Here is a 20208-nt window from a genome sequence, read left to right on the forward strand (position 1 = left end):
GTGGTGGTGGTATTGTTCTTTGAAGACAGGGTCTCCTGTATGGCAGGCTGGCCTAGAACTGGCTACGGAGCTGAGGTTGAACTTGAAGTTCCGATCCTCCTACCCCTGCCTCCCTAGTGCACCACTACACCAGGCTTAGGCTGGAGATTTGTGTAAGTGGTGGGACCAGAGCAGTGGCTCAGCAGTTAAGAGTGCTCACTTCTCAAGGTTGTGGCCTGGAGTTGGCATGACGGCATCTGTGTGACAAGCTGTGTGTCCTGTTTACCCCAGCACTGGTGTAGGGACTTGAGACTTGTTGGGCCTTGCTGGCTTCTGTTCTAGCCATGCCCTAGGAGTTCCAGGTTCAGAGAGACACGGCCTCAGCAGGAGTAGGTAGAGAATTGTGGGGCGTTTACCCAACCACCCCCACAGTTCCCCAGAGTTTTCTTGAGTGCGAGCAGCAGGAAATATTAGATAGAAGGATTTATTGCGGAGAATATCGCGGAGATAAACAGATAGAAAATAAAGGATAGCCTCGAGAGGGCCTGGAACCTATTCCAACGGGCCCCGACTGTCTCTGCCCCAGGGTTTTTATAGAGACGCCAAGGGGTGGAGCAAAAGACCTCCTCCCCCAGCACAGGCAAGTGCAGACCATCTCAGACACCTGCACTCAGGCCCGTGGTCTAATCATCCTCTATGAGGACCTGCTGGGTAAAGCCACGAGGAACCCGAGAACGGGCTCCCACAGGTCCCCCTTTCTTAATATATAAAAAAATAACTATTATGGCTTACAGCAATCTCCATAGCTGTTACACCTCCCAGTATGGGAGTAGAGGATGATATAGATGGCATTTCTCTTTTGAATTAGGTCCAAGGTGACTACAGCAGTCTTAGCTGCCTCAAGCCCTTTCTAAGCCAAAAACTCTTAAGGCGACTACAAACTTAAAGAATCCCTTAGCTTCATCATTACCATTAACAGGTTAACATAAATATTGCTATACATAGTCACAATTCTCTCAATCTTATAACACAAAGCAAACTCTTAACAGAACCATTTGAATTAGCATATATGGTGCTAAATATAGTTAACAATTTTCTCCACCTTACAACTTTAACTCAATCATTTGAATTTTCTTGCTAACAGAACATAGGAAAAACTTCGATGTATTCACATCAAACTTAAATATTTCTTAACTCCACAAAACCAGGGTGCATTAATATCAATAGGTTTCTGCAAACATAATTCAATCTCATAACTCCTCCTTTTCTTTATAATTTTTTAAACAAAATCTCAAACCTAGTTAGAGGAATCCAAACATATATAATTCCTACAAACCCATATTGAAAAGCAATCTTCTCAATCTAACCATTAACACTTTGAAAACTTAGCAAAACATCCAAAAGCAGTTTCTTAATAAAACTCTTTACACTTTAAAAGTAGTCTCTTAATATACCCCATTTGCATTTCTTACTAACAAAAACATGACATTAATCCACTCAAACAACTTTTGAAATTAGACTAAGGAATATTAACTCTCCCCCTTTTCTTTATAATTTAAGCAAAATCTCAAGCCTAGTTAGAAAACCCAAACTTCTGTTTAAACAGTTCCGTTTGTAACACAAACCAGTTCCATAAGTAATTCCATTTTACATAAACAGTTCCACAAAACAATTCATGAATCACCAGTTAATAAAGCATATATGCATACACAAAACTGCATCTTGATTCTAGGTAGAAATAATAAATTTCTTCATTTAAACAGTTCTTTTTTATGAATAAACTCAAAATTGTCCCATTGCAATGAAATCTCTATTGTTCATTTCATTTCTTAAGTCCCAAAATTCAAATGATAAATTCTGGTACGAGCCTTCCAAATATGAAGAAATCCATAACCAAAATCTTTGTAGTTTTATCTCATTTTAAGTTCAAAAAGTTCAAACAAGAAATAAATTCTAGTATCAGGTTTTCACTTCCAAATATGAAGAGATGGTTTTCAACCAAAACTTTTTGCCGTTAACAATTTTACTTCAAACAAGCGTCTCTGTAACTTTTGTTCTCACAGACAGAGACCTTTTTAGGTACAGTAGTATTCTAAACCGCACCGTTTTTGATGTTAGCTCAGGTTTTTCTGTGTTGCGTTGATTTTCCATGAATCTCAGCTGCGGATGCCTTGTGCTAGTTCTGGCGTCCGCCATTCTTAGCTTCTTAGCGGCTTCTGGAGCTTTTGAAAAACCGCTCAGACTGCCTGCTTTGCAGTCTGCTAGGACACTAACTTCTGTATGTCTCAGGTTCTTTCACCATATACATTAAGAATAGACTCACACTTAACATTTACACTTTACAAACTCACATATAACCTTTTGCCTTGCAAAGCATTTAGACTCACATTCAACATCTACATTTTACAAACTCACATATAACGTATTAACATCTACTTATTTATACTCCTTAAGGAAACTATAGAACTACTTTAGCAAATATATTTCTTATTATATATTTCTTATATTCATTCCATCTTATTCTTATTTAAACTTACATTTACAGCTAACATCTTTACTTCTTACAAGCTTATCACTACATGTCTTAAGACTACCTTAGATACTTCTTGCAAGCTTATATTCTTAAAGGATCTATAGATCTATTTTACAAACTTATATAGGGCTACCATTAGCATATATTTAACTTAGCAAACACCTAAAGATTTTTTAACACAGATCTAACAAGAGAATTTTTATAAACTTACATATCTTATTTTCATCTTCTTCTATTTCTTACTCTTAATTATTATCACTATATCTCTATTAAAAAGATTCTTAACTAGACAGGAAGTACATACATCATTGCTAATGTTTAGAGTTTATAGTCAGCTTTGTTATAAAACACTGGGATTTAGTGAGTGTTGTTATAGAATTGTGATAGTTGTTGCTAGGGGACTGTAACCTTCCCAGGATGATGCCACACTCCAAAGTTGCCAGTTCTCTTAGCCGTTCCGGAACCGACAGAGATGCACTGTCAGTGGTAGACGGTTTTTAACTGGAGGCTGTCCCTTCACCCAAATTCATAATAGCTCCTCTAAGTGCTTCAATTCAGACAAATGTTTCTATTATAGCAGTACTCTTGGTTTGCTCTACCGAAAAAAACTTCATTTCATACTGAGGGTGAAATTACCATATTTAGCTGCTGTAAGGTCTTTGCCAAATACCGCACAGCTATTAGGTGATATAAAGTATTTTTCCAAAGGAGCTAGTAAAGCCAAAAGTGGCACAGCTCCGAACTCTATTTCCTCACTGTTTGCATCAACCAGTGACAAAACCTCAGAAACACTAATCTAGCCACTTTCATTCTGGTTCCTTTATAGGAACGTCATTGGAGCTGACTTTTCCTTAGTTCCACGCTTCTTACCAGACGCTCCGGTAAACACCGAGCTTCATTCTCCTTTTGTGAAAAAACACAAACATGTCCTAGACCCCATATTAACACAGGATCGGGACCCTTCCATAATCCCAAGCAGGGATCTTTCCATTTCGCATTACCCTCAGCTAAAGGACCAGGAAGATTGGAGTGAACTCTAATATGGCCCACAAAGCATGGCAGCTTTCTTTTGTGGAATAGCGTCTTGGATTTGTTGAAACATTTTCACTGGATTATTGTTAGTTCCAGTATTTTCCCCAAAACTGTTACTATTCAAAGGAGTCAACATAAATGTTCTTTCTGACTCAGCACATTAGCTTTAACTCCCAATATTAGCAGCTGTAATATTTAGCATTGATTTCTTACAAGGAATTTTCAGGTGAAGCAACTATTTTTTTAAGACAGATTTTCTGAAGTTTGTTTCCCATCTATAAAGCAGTCATTTCTTTTTGAATGCTTGTTTCTTATCCCCTTAATTAGATTTGCAAAGGAATCACTCATTGCAGGTTCTTTGTTCAAGAGGTAAATAACTTTTAATTTCACATAAGTTTTTTCATATCTAAGACAACGTTCAGTGTATAAACTGCTCTCTCTTGCTTTAAGGATTTTAAAGTGGCTTGTTTGATCTTATAGGTAGCTTTCTGTCATCCAACTACCGTTAAAACTTTGCACAGCTATTAGAATAAATAAGTCATTTTACCAACCCCCAAAACGCGAAGCACCTAGCTCCGTATCCTTTCAATTTTTCATTGGAACTGATACTTAAACTCTTAGATGACTTTCCTTCTTATTCTTTTAAAAGCTGTATTTTAAAGTTTACCATGAACGTATTTTCGAGCTGACAAAAGTGTTTCAGGGCAATGTTGCCATCTTTAGCAGAAAAACTACCTTTCCCAGAATGCATTTCCCTTATATCAGTCCATAATAGTATCAGTCCCTTATATCATTTCCCTTATATCAGTCATTTCCCATAGTTCTTTTTGGGTCTGAGAGTCAACTTTTAAGTTCTTTTTTACCAGACTTGCTTACAAATTCTTGCCCGGGAGGTTTGAACAAAGTTTTTTGCTTTTGCAACGGGAGATTTGAACAAGCATTTTACATTTTCAATTATGGGACATTGGGAGGTTTCTGGTCTCTCCTCAGCTGGCTTTAACAGGTGTCTCTCCTTTAATTGACACTGGCCCCCAAATCAGAACTGCACCTGCCTCGTTAGCGCGCATTGAGGTGGGCAATTTCTGATAGCAACTTTCCTCGGGGCTTGTGTTTGTCTTAGCCAGTCAGTGAAAAACATTCACAACAGAGTTTTTTCATAGCTCTTTCAGAGAGATTTTCTCCCTCTATTTCATTTTGCTTGTTTCTTCCTTCCCCAGATGCAGAGCTTCAAGTATCTGCGGCTCTGTACCTCTGCTAGCTGCCCTTGGAAGTAGGGGCTTTTTTTTTCCTCCCCCCGAATCTGCCTCAAATTCTAGCAGCTTTTTCAGGTCATATTTTTCTGGGGAGGAATCGGTCCCTTCTGTTTCTGCAGAGTCTTTCTCCCAGACAGTTCCCAGTTTGGTCTCAAGTTTATCCCCTCTACCCCAGAAACAGTTTCCGATACTACAGTGGTGGCTTTCCCTGTTACTGAAGGTAGGAGTTTTTTGTCTGTTTCTGTTTTAAGGGTCTGTGTGGTTTGCGCACAGACTGAAAATCTAACAAAGGAGGTTTTTACCATTTCTAAACTCCCATTAAGACAGGCATTTTGTTTCATTAGGCCTTCACCTGGCCCAGTTCCCCAGTGGGTTGTGTTTGCTTGTCTGGGTGCTCAAGGACAGAGCTTATGCCAGAGGCAATCACCCCTTAGGGCTACACTCCCTCATCTCATTGGAGTCAGTTGAAACAAAGCTTTTCTCAAAGAGGTGCTTTCTCTGACAGAAAAGAAAGCTGTACTAGTTCTGTTCTGCCCTGGCTGGGCTCTTTCCCCAGACAGCATTCTGACTCAGCAGCACAACTGCTTCAGACACAGTTCAGCTTTACGGTTTTCCCAGAAAGGTCCTTACTCTGATAGGAAAGCTTTTCTCAGATTTCTTTTTGCAGCTGTGGACCTATCAACTGAGACTTGTAGGAAAGTGGACAACTGTGCTGTTCCCACTGGCTTTAGCTTTGTTCATTGGCAATCTTCCCCTGGGTCCTGCACCTTCCTGCCTCAGCTCTGTGCTTCAGGAAGTTTACCACTGCAGGAACCCTAGTATCCCTGAAATGCACTCCAACTCAGAGAAGCTGGCCAGTCCCTCTGGGTTTTTGCTCAGAAGCGAGGATACAATGCTAACAGTTTGCATTGCTTCAGGGGATCTTTGCATTAGGACCATTAGGAGCACCTTTTCATTCTGAAATGCTCAACTCAGAAACAAAACCCTTGATCCCTCAGCTCGGTTGTAACTGAAAAGCTTGGCTTTTTTGCTTTTCTCAGGTAAAGTTTCTGGCCCTTTTGGGCTCTCTGTAGCTCTTTACCCACACTCTCCCAAGCGTTTCCCTCAGGGTACTCTGACCCACTGTCTTTTACTAGCTTGAAGAGACAGAGCTTAGAAGAGGTTTTTAGGAACTTGTCCCTGCCTCCTGCATTGCAGGGAGGATTTTTAAAGCTTGGAAGAACTTAGGTTTTGCTATCTTAAGAGGTTTGTTGTTTTCCCTTTGAGCTAATCACAGGTGATCCCCATACTAATCTTCAGGTGATTCTAATTTTTGTCCTTCTGAGAGAAAGTTAAAGGCTTTAGTTTTTAAGTTTGAGAGCTTTTGAGAAAGATGAAGGCTTTTTAGAGAGATTTCCCCCCCAAATTTTCCAAGAAAAGCTTTATAGTTTAAGAGAAAGACTTTTTCCCAAAAGAGAAAGACCAACTTTTCCCAAAACTTCCCAACTTTAAACTTTTTGGCTTTTTACATCCCCATTTTTGCCTCAGGGAGAAATCACTTTCTCCTGCCGCTTGGACTTAGCATTTCAGCTGCCCCAGGTCAAAAGCTTCCATAGGAAACTTATTCTTCCCCATAAGCTCAAAGAAGAGCTTTTTTACTACCCAAATAGCCCAAAGAAAGATTTTTTTCCCCCAGTTTGCATTCAGAGCCCCCAAGTTAGAAAATTGAAGAGTTTTTCTGTCTAGTTGCCTTACTTATTTTTTCCTACACAATCTTACACTTCTAAGTTTTTCCTACACTATTTTACTACCCTATGCCTTATACTTATTTTTCACAGATAGAAATTGAGAAAGGGATAGAAGATAGAAAATTTTGACAGAAGAGAATTTCACTGCAGCATCGGACATCCTTCCAGTCCGCTTTCCTTTTCTCTCGAGGATAAAACCCCTGCCTCTCAAAAATATATATAAAAAATATATATTTTCCATAACACCGGCATGCCTCATCCACTGGCAGGGCTGAACTCAGCACTTTCGCCAAAAACTCTGTAATAAAACTATTATTTTCCTTTATCTTTAGTCCCTGTTCATTTGTCTTTAGTCCCCCCTTTTTTTTTAGTCCCCCCTTTTTTTCTTTAGTTCCTTTTTTCTTTTTTCTTTAGTCCCTGTTCATGGCGCCATTCTGTGGGGCGTTTACCCAACCACCCCCACAGTTCCCCAGAGTTTTCTTGAGTGCGAGCAGCAGGAAATATTAGATAGAAGGATTTATTGCGGAGAATATCACGGAGATAAACAGATAGAAAATAAAGGATAGCCTCGAGAGGGCCTGGAACCTATTCCAACGGGCCCCGACTGTCTCTGCCCCAGGGTTTTTATAGAGACGCCAAGGGGTGGAGCAAAAGACCTCCTCCCCCAGCACAGGCAAGTGCAGACCATCTCAGACACCTGCACTCAGGCCCGTGGTCTAATCATCCTCTATGAGGACCTGCTGGGTAAAGCCACGAGGAACCCGAGAACGGGCTCCCACAGAGAATAATAGAGGAGACCATGTGATGCTCTCATCTGTGCGTATACATCACATACAATGTACGTGTGTGTACTCACACTCACACACTAACGAAATGAAAAAAAAAATTAGGTGGGCAAATGCGTGCCAGTGTTAGGAAAGTGGCAAGCTTAATAAGATTGTGTTCCAGAAATTACCCTTCAAAAGCAAATTTCTGCGGGCACTAAAAGGAAAATCAAACAATTGCCGCGTACTTCAAGGTCCTGTAAACCAACAGCACATGCCACTGTCTTCGTTAGTCCCATAGTACAGAACACCGTCGTGTTTGAAGAGTTCCAGCTGTTAGACATTTATAAAAATACTTGCTCGTTCATTCTTCTTCTTGTTTCTAGCTGGAAGAGTGGGGACTGACCCTTGCCAAACATTTGCGAGGCCCTCCGTTTCATTCTTAGTACTGCACAGGGAAGGCATAATAAAATTCAGGTTTCCCAGGATAAAGTAATTGCAGGAAGCATCAGATTGCTGTAAAGAAACGATGAATAAGAAATTCATCGTGAGCCAGGTATAGGTAGGTGCACGCCTGTAATCTAGCACTTGAGGTATAGGCAGGAGGATTAGGAGTTAAGGTCAGCCGGGCTACAGAATGAGTTCGTGGTTAGCCTGGGCTCCATGAGACCTTGGAACCCCCCCACCCCCATTAAATAAGATGTTCCGCTAACTCTGAAAGTACACATAGTTTTATCCGTTCACGCTCATGATGGACTGGGCTCATGTCATGTAGAACACCGTGGAGGGGCTGCCGGGCGCTGCTGTGGTTGCTCTCAGAGGCGTGATGGCAGAAGTCTGCTCAGGATTCTCCTCACGCCTGTTGATTTTAAGTGTGGGTGGGGTAGTGCTGGAGGGGGCTTCCTTTTGAAAGCCGCTGCTGGCGGCACATTACTGGCTTTAATAACTCAGGTGTTTAAATGACAATGTCGGGAAAGAAATAGAATTGTGGGTAATGGTTACACATTTAAGGCTATTCCTAAAATATAAATGAAATGTGAAATATTTTCTTCCCAAAATAAAATAAGTATGTAAAGCCACAGTAGCAGGCAGGCTAATGTCTTCCTATGCTCTCTCTTTCTTTAGTCTTATTTGACTTGCTTTCTGAACATAGGGGACCAAGCTGAGGGGTGTCACTTAAGAATTCTGTGTCCTTAGGATCAATCCCCCCCCCCCCCCCCCAGCGCAACACACCTGCTGGATAATGCCCTTGCCAGTGGCTCTTGGTATGGCTCTTCAAAGCCAGTGGGAGGTCAGCCATGGCCAAGCTGAGGGATCTTGAGAACAGGATGATGTCAACACCCCATCCGTGATGACTGTTTTCTTGTCTCTCTGTAGTTCTGCTCCAGGCTGGCCTTGAACTCGTAGGGATCCACCTGTTTCTTCCTCCTGAGTGCTGGGATTAAAGATCTAAGACACCTTGCTTGGCTTCTTTTTTAATCTTAAGAGAAAATTGTGATTTCTTAATTGTCCATTCTCAGAAGGTGCCAGTTGGAAGGCGTTGATAAACAGAGGAATATAATTGAAGGGGAGATGTAGCCAAAAGATCACAGTGAAGTCGTGTGATTCCTGACATACTCTTCAAGACAGTTTCTTCAGGGCAGCCCACAGAAACACATTGCCCTCTTCTTGCTGTCTCCATCTTTACCTGTTTCGGTTTTTACAGCTGGTACTTAGTGAAGTTGAATAGGTCTGAATTACAGTTTCTTATTTTCCTAGATACTTAGCCCCAAACTATTAGGGAAAAAAATGTAGTAGATCTTTCGCAATCTTTCTGAATACTCTAGAAGGGAAAATTTAGACTATTTAGTACCTTTTCTTCACTGGAGTAGTGTGCTGAGGAGACTGTTGTGGAGTAGACAGAATGAAAAACTAAACCAGGGGCTGGAGAAGTGGCCCAGAGGTTAGAGGTGTGTGCTGCTCTTGCACAGGAGGAGTTCTGCTCTCAGCACCCACAGGGGGTGACTTGGAACTTGGAATGGCCTGTAACTCCAGCTCCCGGGAGATATGATGCCCTCTTCTGATCTGAATATTTACACTCAATATGCATAGGTTATACACACAGATACATGTTCACATAAGTAAAAATAAAATCTTTAAGATAACTTAATACAATCAAAACGTGTTGTTTCCTAAAAAGCAGAATTCAACAAAACTGTTAGGTAGGAAGTAAAATGAATTTTAAAATAAGGCTTTTTTTTTTCTGATTGTTTTACCAGTCTTATTTTGTGACGGACTATGATCCAACCATTGAAGACTCATACACAAAGCAGTGTGTGATTGATGACCGAGCAGCCCGGCTGGACAGTAAGTAAACCCCGAGAGCGCACATCTTACTTGTAAAGTGTTATATTTGATGTTTGGCTTTCAAGTGTTATATTTGATGTTTCTCAGGTTAAATAGTATAGCTGGAATATTAGCTAATCTTGATATAAGCCTTTCATTAGCTGGTTCCCCTCCCCTTTACTGAGGAGTAAACAGTGGGCCTTGCACGTGCTGGGTATGGGCTCCACCTCTGAGCTAGTCCCGACCATGTTTTCACTGTCATTGGTTCTGCTAGATGAATCTGCACGCTGATCAATTTAAATACTCCTCAGCAGATGGAAAGTAAAACAGTAATGGGATTGATTTTTGTTCTGGAGAAGCTGATCTTGTTTGTAACTTATTGAAGTGTTTATTAGGGGTTGTTGGAAGAAACATCAGGTCTCAGCGCTTCATGTCTTTTGGCAAATGTTAAGACGGAAAAGTGACCATAGAGAGATTCGGTATTTGTTAACTGGGAATTTGTAGCTTAGAGGCTTTGACACTAACAGCCCCTCCCCACTGAAGAAAACCCTGTTGTTTTAACTAGCAGAAATACATTAATGGCCAGACTAAGGAGAGAGACGGGGAGAGGGAGAGAGGAGGGAGAGGAGGAGAGAGGGGAAGAGGGATGGGGAGAAGGAGAGAGGAGGGAGAGGAGAGAGGGAGAGAGGGAGGGAGAGAGAGAGGGGGGAGGGAGAAGGGAGAAAGACACATAGACACAGAGACAGAGAGGGAGACAGAATGAATCAACCATAGTTTTTTTAAGATTTATTTTTATGTGCATGAATGTTTTGCCTGCGTGGATGTATATGTATCACATGCCAAGGAGGCCAGAAGAGGGTCTCAGATTCTCCGGAACTAGAGTTATAAGCAGTTGTGAACTGCCATGTAGGTTCTGGGAACAACCTGGGTCCCCTGGAAGAGCAGCCAGTGCTCTTGATCACTGGGCCGTTTTCCCAGCCCCAGCTTCAGTTTCTTGATTGAACTTACAGACGTCTTTTCCAAGATCTTTCCACGGAGCTTTCCACGGAGATGATAAATTACCAAATGATTTTTAGAGTTGATTTGGTCCCATCTGCTTGGATGTGTTTGATATTTTTAACCTTGTAATTGGTATGCTAATATATTCTAGCCACAGAATCAATCTGCGCGATGAAGATAAACTCGGAAACTGTCTGCCATTAGATTATGTCTGCCTTTGGTGTTAGAAATGAAATATTAAGACAGGAATGCCACTGCCTCTTACATCAGATAGGAGGCTGTGTGGCAGACCTCCTGAGGGGCTGCCCATGTGGGGAGGTGATTTATAAAGTGAAAACACTGTTTTCTTTGTGTTTCTTCAGTTTTGGATACAGCTGGACAAGAGGAGTTTGGAGCCATGAGAGAGCAGTACATGAGGACAGGCGAGGGGTTCCTGTTGGTCTTCTCAGTCACGGATAGAGGCAGGTTGGTGTCGTTAAAGTGTGGGGGCAGATGTGATCGAAAACCATAGTGTACATGTGTGAAAATGTCATAGAGAAACCCACTACTATGTCTGCTAATGAAAGCTGAAATCAGGAGTTCTGTCCAGATTGCTGTTTTATGGAATTAAGATTTCCGTTTCTTTACAGTCGAAAACTGGCAATACAGTAGTAAATGAAACACAAAATTCTCTGAATTTAGATTCTTAGCATAATGTATTTATTTATTATTGTTTTTTAGTTTTGAAGAAATCTATAAGTTTCAAAGACAGATTCTCAGAGTAAAGGACCGTGATGAATTTCCCATGATTTTAATTGGCAATAAAGCCGACCTGGATCATCAGAGACAGGTGAGAAGGGAGGAATTCCGTGCTGGGGAAGCTGTGTAAATGAAGCGGTTCACTTAATGAAACAATAGCGTACCCGTGCTCAGAAAGCCTGTGCGGCACGTCACCAGTGTGGTGCTGAGTCTGGCACACTGTGTCTCACAGACTGGCATGTGCAAAGTGTGAAGGAACTTTGGGGGGATTATATTTAAATTATTTTTACACAGAATCCCAGAAAGCTCTCTATACGAGCCTGCATATGTCTGCTTTCGTGCCAGGCTCATGTGGTTTCTTGGATAACATCTAGAAACTATAAGTTAAGATCATTTTTTTTTTTTGGTCTCCTTCCCCTCCCCCGCTAAAGAAAATTTAATCACCTTTCTTCTTTAAGCAAAAAAGAAAGAAAAAAAACATTATTTTTATATCCATTATTCAATTTGTCAAACTCCGATGAAGAATTCTCATGTCACCATGTCTTTCTCTCCCTTCCGTTTTTGCTGTTCTCAGGTAGGGTCTTAGTGTGTGGCCCAGGCTGCTTTTTAACATGTGACTCTTCGTGCCAGCTTCCCAAGTGCTGACATCACAGGCCTGTGCTGCCATGCTTAGCTCACACAGAATCGTAGAGCTACCCCTCCATGCCTGACTTATTCACTGTTTATCCACAGTCTCCTTTAGTTAAGGGATAGCTGTAATGTCAATTACAGTATGTAGACACCCCCAACTAGTCTTGCTGGGTAGCCTAGGCTGGCCTGGAGTTTGTAGTTCAGGTTGATCGCAAAAGGAAAATCCTCTTGCCTTAGCCTTCTGGGATTGTGGGAATGCGCCATGACACCTGGCTTTGGATTTTTCTTCATTGTAATTGATAAATTAATAACTGAATTTTCTCTCAATGCTTCACGTTGGCCAGCTAGGGACCTTCATGGGTGTTAGTTTCTTTGGCACCCCGGTTGTGTATTGTGTACCCTGTCTTTTCGGAACGGGATCAGCTTCCTCTGCTGTGGAGTTCCCCTTGTGGATTCCTTTTAGCCTCCGTCACACATCTAGAGCCTAGCATTGAAATATTAGTCTTTTTTGCTAGTATTTCCTCGTTTTCATGTAACCTCATGTTAACAGATACTTTTTACTTACTTGTTTATTAATATCATTATTATATGTGCATGTAGTGTGTGTTTGAGCCACAGTGTGTGTGTAAGTCAAAGAACAACTTTGGAGTCAGTTCTCTCCTTCCACCTTTACCTGGGATCATCAGTTCAGGTTGCCAGACTTGTGTGGTAAGTGTGTTTACCTGCTGAGCCATGTCACCAGTCCCTATTAATAGATTCTTAAGATCTTGTTGGCACAATACAGACATCAGGAAAGTGGATGGACATGAGGGGCATGGGAGCAGGTTTCTTTTTGTACCTGTTTAAAACATGAACTTTAAGCCGGATGGTGGTGGTATATGCCTTTGATCCCAGCACTGGGGAGGTAGAGGCAGTCAGATCTCTGTGAGTTCCAGGACAGCCAGGGATACACAGAGAAACCCTGTCTCAAAAAATCAAAAAATCAAAAAAAAAAAAAAAAAGAAAGAAAGAAAGAAAAAGAAAAACCCACAACCTTTGATCGGTGCTGTATTTGTTCAGTTTTTCAAAAATTTTATTATTTTTAAGTGTGTGTGTGTATGTGTGTGTGTGTGACTGCGAGTGAGTATGTTGTACAGGAGTGCAGGTACCCATGGAAGCCAGAAGCATTGGATCCCTGGAGCTGGAATAACAGATAGATGTGACCCACCTGATGTGAGGGTACTGGGAGCTGAACTCTGATCCTGCAAGAACAGCAAGTGTTGTTAACCACTGAGCCATCTCTCCAACCCCTGTGAAATATTTTGGAAACATACTGAATTTCAGACATGAATGTAAGGTGATGATTCAGCCTGTGGGCATCACTGTGTTGTTATCTACAGATGTACCAGGCCATATTAGCGGCAGCTCTGGGAGGTGTGTGGTATACAGATTGCAGGCCTGATACGCCTAGTCTCACACCGAGACTCAGAAAAGTGCCTTGATGATATTAGTGCAGACTGTTCCTGCTAGGCCTCTGTCTGATGTGCATTGTTACAAAGTTACAGTGAGAAAATGTGCGAGGTGTACAATTGGGTGTCTGTTTTCTCCATGTCCTTGCATATGAACTTAATTACATTTATTATCTCCTGCCCGGGACCTCTCTGTGTGGGTTCCAGCACTTGCTTGGCTCTGCTGGGTGGGGAAGGGATGGCAAAGCACACAGAGAAGGGCTCTGCTCCAGTCTCACACTCACTTCTGCCCACCCCTAACCCACTGCTAACTGCCACCATGGTAGGAATAACGTTTTTCTCAAATGTTTTTGTGGCGGTAACTCCAGCAAAAGAATGGAAGGGAAGTGTGGAATGTGTAGATGTCTCCAGAGCAAGTAGTAGCAGTTGAGGAACAGCAGGAGGGCAGACCCCTGGAAACAACAGATCTCGTTATTAGCCCCCACCCCTGAGTCCTACATGTATTTTAAAATCTATTATTATTATTATTGTGTGTGTGTGTGTGTGTGTGTGTGTGTGTGTGTGTGTGTGAGAGAGAGAGAGAGAGAGAGAGAGAGAGAGAGAGAGAGAGAGAGAGAGAGAGAGATGTATCTTGGCTTACATGATACAGCATCCTTGTGGAGATCAGAAGACAACTTTTTGGAAGTTGGTTCTCTCCTTCCATCCTACATGCGATCCCGGGATTGAACTCAGATCCCAAGGCTTGCGCAGCAAGCACCTTCACCTGCTTAGCCACTTTGCTGGCCCTGTGTGAGTTTTTTTGAAGTTATCTGTGTATTAAAGAGTGCCAGCATGTAGCATATAGTTTCCATCTGTCTGCAGGTATTCAACGTATTGTGACACTGCCTGTTTATGTGTCACGGGATTATAAATATATTTGTGTACATAAAAATGTAATGGAGTTTCAGTGAAGTAATAAAACAGGAGTAGGAGAAACAACATAGGAGATAAGTCATATTTCTGTCACCTTAACGATGTGAGTTGTTAGCTTGGAGTAAGCTTTTCTAAATTAGTTATGTATGTGCTGGAAAGCTCAGGTGTATGTCTGAGGGAGCAAAGCAAGCGGCTGAATCTGGTTTAGTGTGGGACCATATGCCATCAAGAGGACACTCAACATAGACCTTTGATCCCCACACGCACACGAACAATGTATGTGTACACGTACACCCACCCTCGTACCCCTGAGAGAAAAGAATAATATTGCAGGAGGAAAGAGAATTTGTGACTACATGGAGCCTTTTTTTTGTAGGAAGGGATTTGCCATGACTGGTTTCTCAAAATAGAAACCTTTCTTTGTAAATTAGTGCCCAGTGACGCCTCCCTTTCTCACCTGGCTTCCTAACTTATTGTCACTTGCTTGTAGAATCTGGTATGTATTTTAGTCTCATAGCCCTAGGACAGGCATATTATTTTGAAGAAAGGCCAGGTGAATTAAAAAATCATATAAAATGTGGATATGCCAATAGTGTGTGAGACCTGTGGGCTCCTCTGTTGGGCTTCAACAGGGCATGGGCCCTATGAAGTTGTGCTGGGCCTTACAGTACTGACTGCGTGTTGTACTCAGGTTGCTGAGTCTGGGGAAAGGAATGTGAAAATCCCATGTATGCACTCAGAAATAATCAGTCATGTAAAGAAAGTCCAAAGCACAACCCAAGTTAAGAAGAGACAAATGTCACAGAAGAATGGACTCAGTAGACAGACACTGAACAGGGACCAGTTCTCTGCTGGCGACCTGAGGCTCTAGGAAGCACTGATTGTGAGGTGGATGTGACGTGGGGTGTGCACAGAGGTCAAGTCAAGCCTCCAGGAGCTGAGGTGATAAATGCACCAGATGCTGTTGGCAGTACAAGTGTAATGGCTGAAGATTTCTGAATTTGATGGGAACTGCATTGTACACGTCCAAGATACTCAAGCAAAACCAGAGCACAAGACAGGTTACAATAAAGTGCTCATTGACCCATGATAAAGACAAAGTCTGAGAAGGAGCTAAAGAAAAAACAAAACTCCCAGAGGAGCCAAGTTAAAGGTGGTGCAGAGTTAGTATTGACTGTTACCATGACAGGAGGGGACAAGCCTCTGGGAATGCGCATGAGGGATTACCTGGATTAGGTTAGCCACAGGCCATGCCTGTGAGGGATTATCTACATTAGGTTAGCCCCTGGGTGTGCCTGTGAGGGCTATCTACTGAAAGGTGAATGTGGGTGGCGTCAGTCCATGGGCTGGGGTCCTGGACTACATAAAAATGAGAAAATGAGCTGAACACAGGCATTCATCACTCTCTGCTTCCTGATTGTGGAGGTCATGTGACACCCCCCCAACCCCCCCCCCCCCCCCCACCATAATGGGTTGTACCTTGAAGCTATGAGTCAAATCAGTTCCTTTTCTCAGGTGTTCTGTCACAGTAGTGTGTGCAGTCACTAATGCAGATGACATGTTCATAACGTTTTTCACTGGAAACAGTGTAAGGCAGAAGATGACCTCTCATGTACTGAGAGCAAAAGCCTGTTGTCTGTAAATGAATGTCCAGCAAATACTTGGTTTAAAAATGAGATTGAGTTAAAGATTTCTCCCCAAACATATGAAATGTAAGAGTTCAGCACCACCAGACCTGAATTATCAGAAATATGAAGACATCTCAGGCTGAGAGATAATGACCCCAAAGGGATAATGTGAGAAATCCACGGTGTCTGCTTAAAGCAGAAAGGAATTTACTTGGGGAGAAAAACTCACTGTACAGAACAGAGTTGTCCCAGGTTCTGGAATGCTGGGTACAGTCTCACGAAGTCTGGCTGTTTCAGTCTGTCCTGAATCCCAAACCCACGAGGGAGAGAACTGCTTACGTGCATCTCAGGTCTTAAGGGTTGAGAGGCCATGCCCCAGGGACATGTACTTCAAGGTCACAGGTAGGTAGGTAGAACAGTTACCTGCTGTGTCTCTAGGGCTGCGCTTCAGGGTCATAGAACTGATAGCCACTACAAATGGGAGTCTGAGTCAACACGGAGGACAGAGGGTCAGTGGGCCTGGCAATTATGTGGGTAAATAAAAATGACATTGTTGTTATTTAAACCTCATAATTAAATGTTTGAAGCAAAAAATAATGTGAGGCAAAAGCTGGTAACACCAGAAAAGAGCAAGAAGGCAGAGCAGCGTTGTACAGGTCTCATGCCGTGTGTGAACTGGTTTGACCACTTCAAATATGACGATGAATTAAAATGTAGACTTGTAGACAAATTTCTAAACAGTTTTATTAAATAAGAAACACAGAGCCAAATATAGGGATGAAAGCTATAGAGATCAGAGAAATAGTGACAGCCACCAGCTCACCTTAGCTCACAATGCTGCCATAGCTTCCCAAGAGAGAGCTTCTTCCTGTCTAACCCGCGCCTTTATTGCCTTGCTGTTCTGCCTTCTCATTGGCTCTTAGCCCAGCTACCTCACTTCCTTGTCACTGCCTGTCTGTACAGACCTCCAGGTGTCTATGGTTGGTACTGGGATTAAAAGCATGTGTCACCATGCTTGGCTGTTCCCTAGTGTGGCCTTGAACACACAGAGACTTTGCTTGCCATGTGATCGGATTAAGAGCGTGTGCTATCACTGCCTGACTTTTATTTATGGCTGGCTATGTCCTCTGATCTCTTGGCAAACTTTATTAACATACAAATAAAATATCACCACATAGCCTGAAGTCTGAAGCAGCCACTGAGGTAGTCTAACAGACATGAAGTCAATTAGCCAATGGCAGAATGGGTGCTGTAGAAATAGTTCTTAGCCCAAAAGGCAGAACAGGCACACACAGAACAAAGGGTGAAGAGAGGAGGTCTCAGGGTCTCAGTGGAAAGACATGGGTCAGACTGGATGGAAAAGCCAGTTCTTCAAGACCTCTACTTTCAGCTTACAGACACAACCTACTTAGAATAGAAGGATGGGGTGTGATACGCTGTGCTGGCCACGGTGAAAGTGGCCGGAAAGAGAGCAGTTACATAGATTTTAGAGCCAGTGTATTACCGGGGGTAAAGAGGGTTGTTTCACAGTGATAGAGACTAATTCACCAAGAGGATTTAATGATCCTAGGCATTCACACACCTCTTAACAGCTTCAGAATTCCTGAAGTAAGAGTTAAAAGAATTGCAGAGAGAAATAGAGCTGCACTTAACATGGAGAGAAATGGAAAGAAAACCATCAGCCACCTTGTCCTAACTGACTCCTAATGGACATTCCACCCAGCAGCACAGAGTTTGCGTTATTTTGAGATAAGAACAGGTTGTAAAGCAAGCCTCAAATTTGAAGGAAGCCTTGTCAGATAACATGTGCATTCTGGTGGCAGTGGCATTGATATGGGCATTAATAACAGGAAATGTCCAAATTCTCAAGAAACTAGGATATTTCTAACACTCAAAGGGAAAAAATTTAAAAGACTACAAAGAATTCTGAATGAGATGCAACTTATACACAAATACAGCATGTCAGGATTTATGGGCTGTTCTAGGAGTTGCTTGTGCCACTAAATAGGTATATTAGAAAAGAAAACCAGGAAATTAAAACCAGAGTGCGGAGGGAAGTGAAGTAGAGAAAGTGTGGGTCAGTGGAAGAAGGTGTGTGTGGTGTGTGCAAGGCCCATTGCCACAAAGAAAAGAAAAAAGGAATGGGAAACTATAGAAGAAACTGGCTTTTGTAAGGTAGATCAGACTGTCAAGCCTCCAGCCAGAAAGATCAGATCTGTCTGTCTGTCTTTGTCTATTGTCTGGCTGTCCTTCCTACCTACCTACCTGCCTGCCTGCCTGCCTGCCTGCCTGCCTGCCCATCCATCCATCCATCCACCCACCCACCCACCCACCCACCCACCCACCATCCATCCACCCACCATCCATCCATCCAGCCAGCCAGCCAGCCAGCCAGCCAGCCACCCAGCCACCCATCCGTCCACCCATCCATCCACCCATCCACCCACCCTTTCACCCACCATGAACTTATTTAATGTGTATGAACCTCTAGATTTGAGCCCCAGTGAAAGAGGAGGGGACCACAAATCAGTATATGGAATGAAAGACATCCTATCACTTCACAACTTCTTTATTCTTTTATACCTCCTGAGTGCTGGGATTATAGGTATGTATCACCATGCATGCACAATGCCAGAGACTGAATCTAGGGTTCATGAATGCTAGGCAAGCACTCTTCCAACTGAGCTACATCCCCAGCCCACTATATGAATTATATCTCAACAAAGCTGGAAACAGCCCTGATGTCCATCAGCACACGGTGAATGGGTGAACAAATATCTCTACAGTGGAACACAGCACAGCCATGTAGAGGAACTCTTTGTACACACAATGACATGGATGAAAGTCATAAATAACATGTAGAGGGAACAAACCCAGACACAAAAGGTGCTCATGTATTAGCCCATTCATGTGATGTTCAAGAACAAATAAAATGAGGGATGATGGTAAAAAAAAAAGGAAAAGAAAAATCATGATCCGTTCTCTCTGCTGAGCATACATGTAAGAATTCTTCTTTTTTAAAGATTTATTTATTATGTATACAATGTTCCCTGCATGTATGTCTGCAGGCCAGAAGAGGGCACCAGATCTCATTACAGATGGTTGTGATCCACCAGGTGGTTTCTGGGAATTGAACCCAGGTCCTCTGGAAGAGCAGCCAGTGCTCTTAACCTGAGCCATCTTTCCAGCCCCCATGTGAAAATTCTTAAGAAAATGTTAGTAAATCGAATTTTAACAGTAGGCAGTGTGCCCAGCAGAGTTTATTTCAGGAGTGGAAATGAGCTATCATAATTCATCATGTCAACAAACCAAAAAGGAAAAAAAATCACACCATCTCAGTAGAAAAAAGAATTGATAATATCTGACATTCAGTCTTGATAATTCCCTTAATAAACAGAATGGTCGGAGCTTTTATTAATTGGATAAAGGACATTTTTAATAAAATTCTACAACTGACAACATACTTAATGATAGGCGGAGTGCCTTGACCCCAAGATCAGCAGAGGTCAGGAGTACCCCTCTCACCGCGTGAGGAGGGCAGTGCTGGGCAGTGCATTGAGGCCAGAGGAAGGAGCCCAGGCATCTACCAAAAAGGCATCTGCAGAGCTGTGTAGAACAGGCACCTGAATGTGCAGAAACCTGGATAACTTCAGAATGTTTCTGAGTATGAAGTATGTAATGGTTATGACTGCATTCTTACAGTGAACAAGTTAATGACTGAAAAGTGAATGGCAGGTTGTGGGGTTTTTTTTGGGGGGCGGGGAGGGAGCAAATGGGTCCCAGGTACTCTTCACATCTGATTTTTCCAACTTTCTCCAGGTGTTCACTTTGAGGATAGTAGTAAGACACATGTTCCAGGAAACCACAATTTTAAACTCTGGGATTTATGCAAATATAAACAAATACGGTGTACTGACTTTAGGGAAGTATTGCTTTTGGGATCCTTTGTGTTAAAATGCAGAGGGTATTTAGTGATAATTAATGGCTTCTGCCTTATCTGCCCCCCCCCCCCCCCCGGGTCCCTCCTCCACCACTGTGGTTCTGTTCATCACTCCAGCTTGCCACTGCTCTCCACATACATTACGTTTCCTATGTACCAGGTACTGGCCAAGACAACAAGGTGGTCCTGTGGCCTGAGAAGCCTGAGTCCCTCCCATCCCTTGCTGGTTCCCTTACAGCTTTTCAATTTTCAAATTCTAGGCTGGGCAAGCCAAGCCCATTTCCTCTTAAGGTCTCCCAC

General features: G+C 42.5%; 1 protein-coding gene across 1 annotated transcript in view; it reads left to right on the top strand.

Moving 5' to 3' along the window:
- The window catches only part of Rras2 (RAS related 2), an 82918-nt gene that overhangs the window by 58670 nt on the left and 4040 nt on the right, over nucleotides 1-20208 (top strand). Inside the window, exons 2-4 of the mRNA XM_059268531.1 lie at nucleotides 9547-9634; nucleotides 10975-11077; nucleotides 11333-11441. Coding sequence (XP_059124514.1) covers nucleotides 9547-9634; nucleotides 10975-11077; nucleotides 11333-11441 — 300 coding nt within the window. The remainder of the gene's footprint in view (nucleotides 1-9546; nucleotides 9635-10974; nucleotides 11078-11332; nucleotides 11442-20208) is intronic.

Source organism: Peromyscus eremicus, chromosome 1 (genome assembly GCF_949786415.1).
Source record: "Peromyscus eremicus chromosome 1, PerEre_H2_v1, whole genome shotgun sequence".
Classification (NCBI taxonomy): Eukaryota; Metazoa; Chordata; class Mammalia; order Rodentia; family Cricetidae; genus Peromyscus; species Peromyscus eremicus.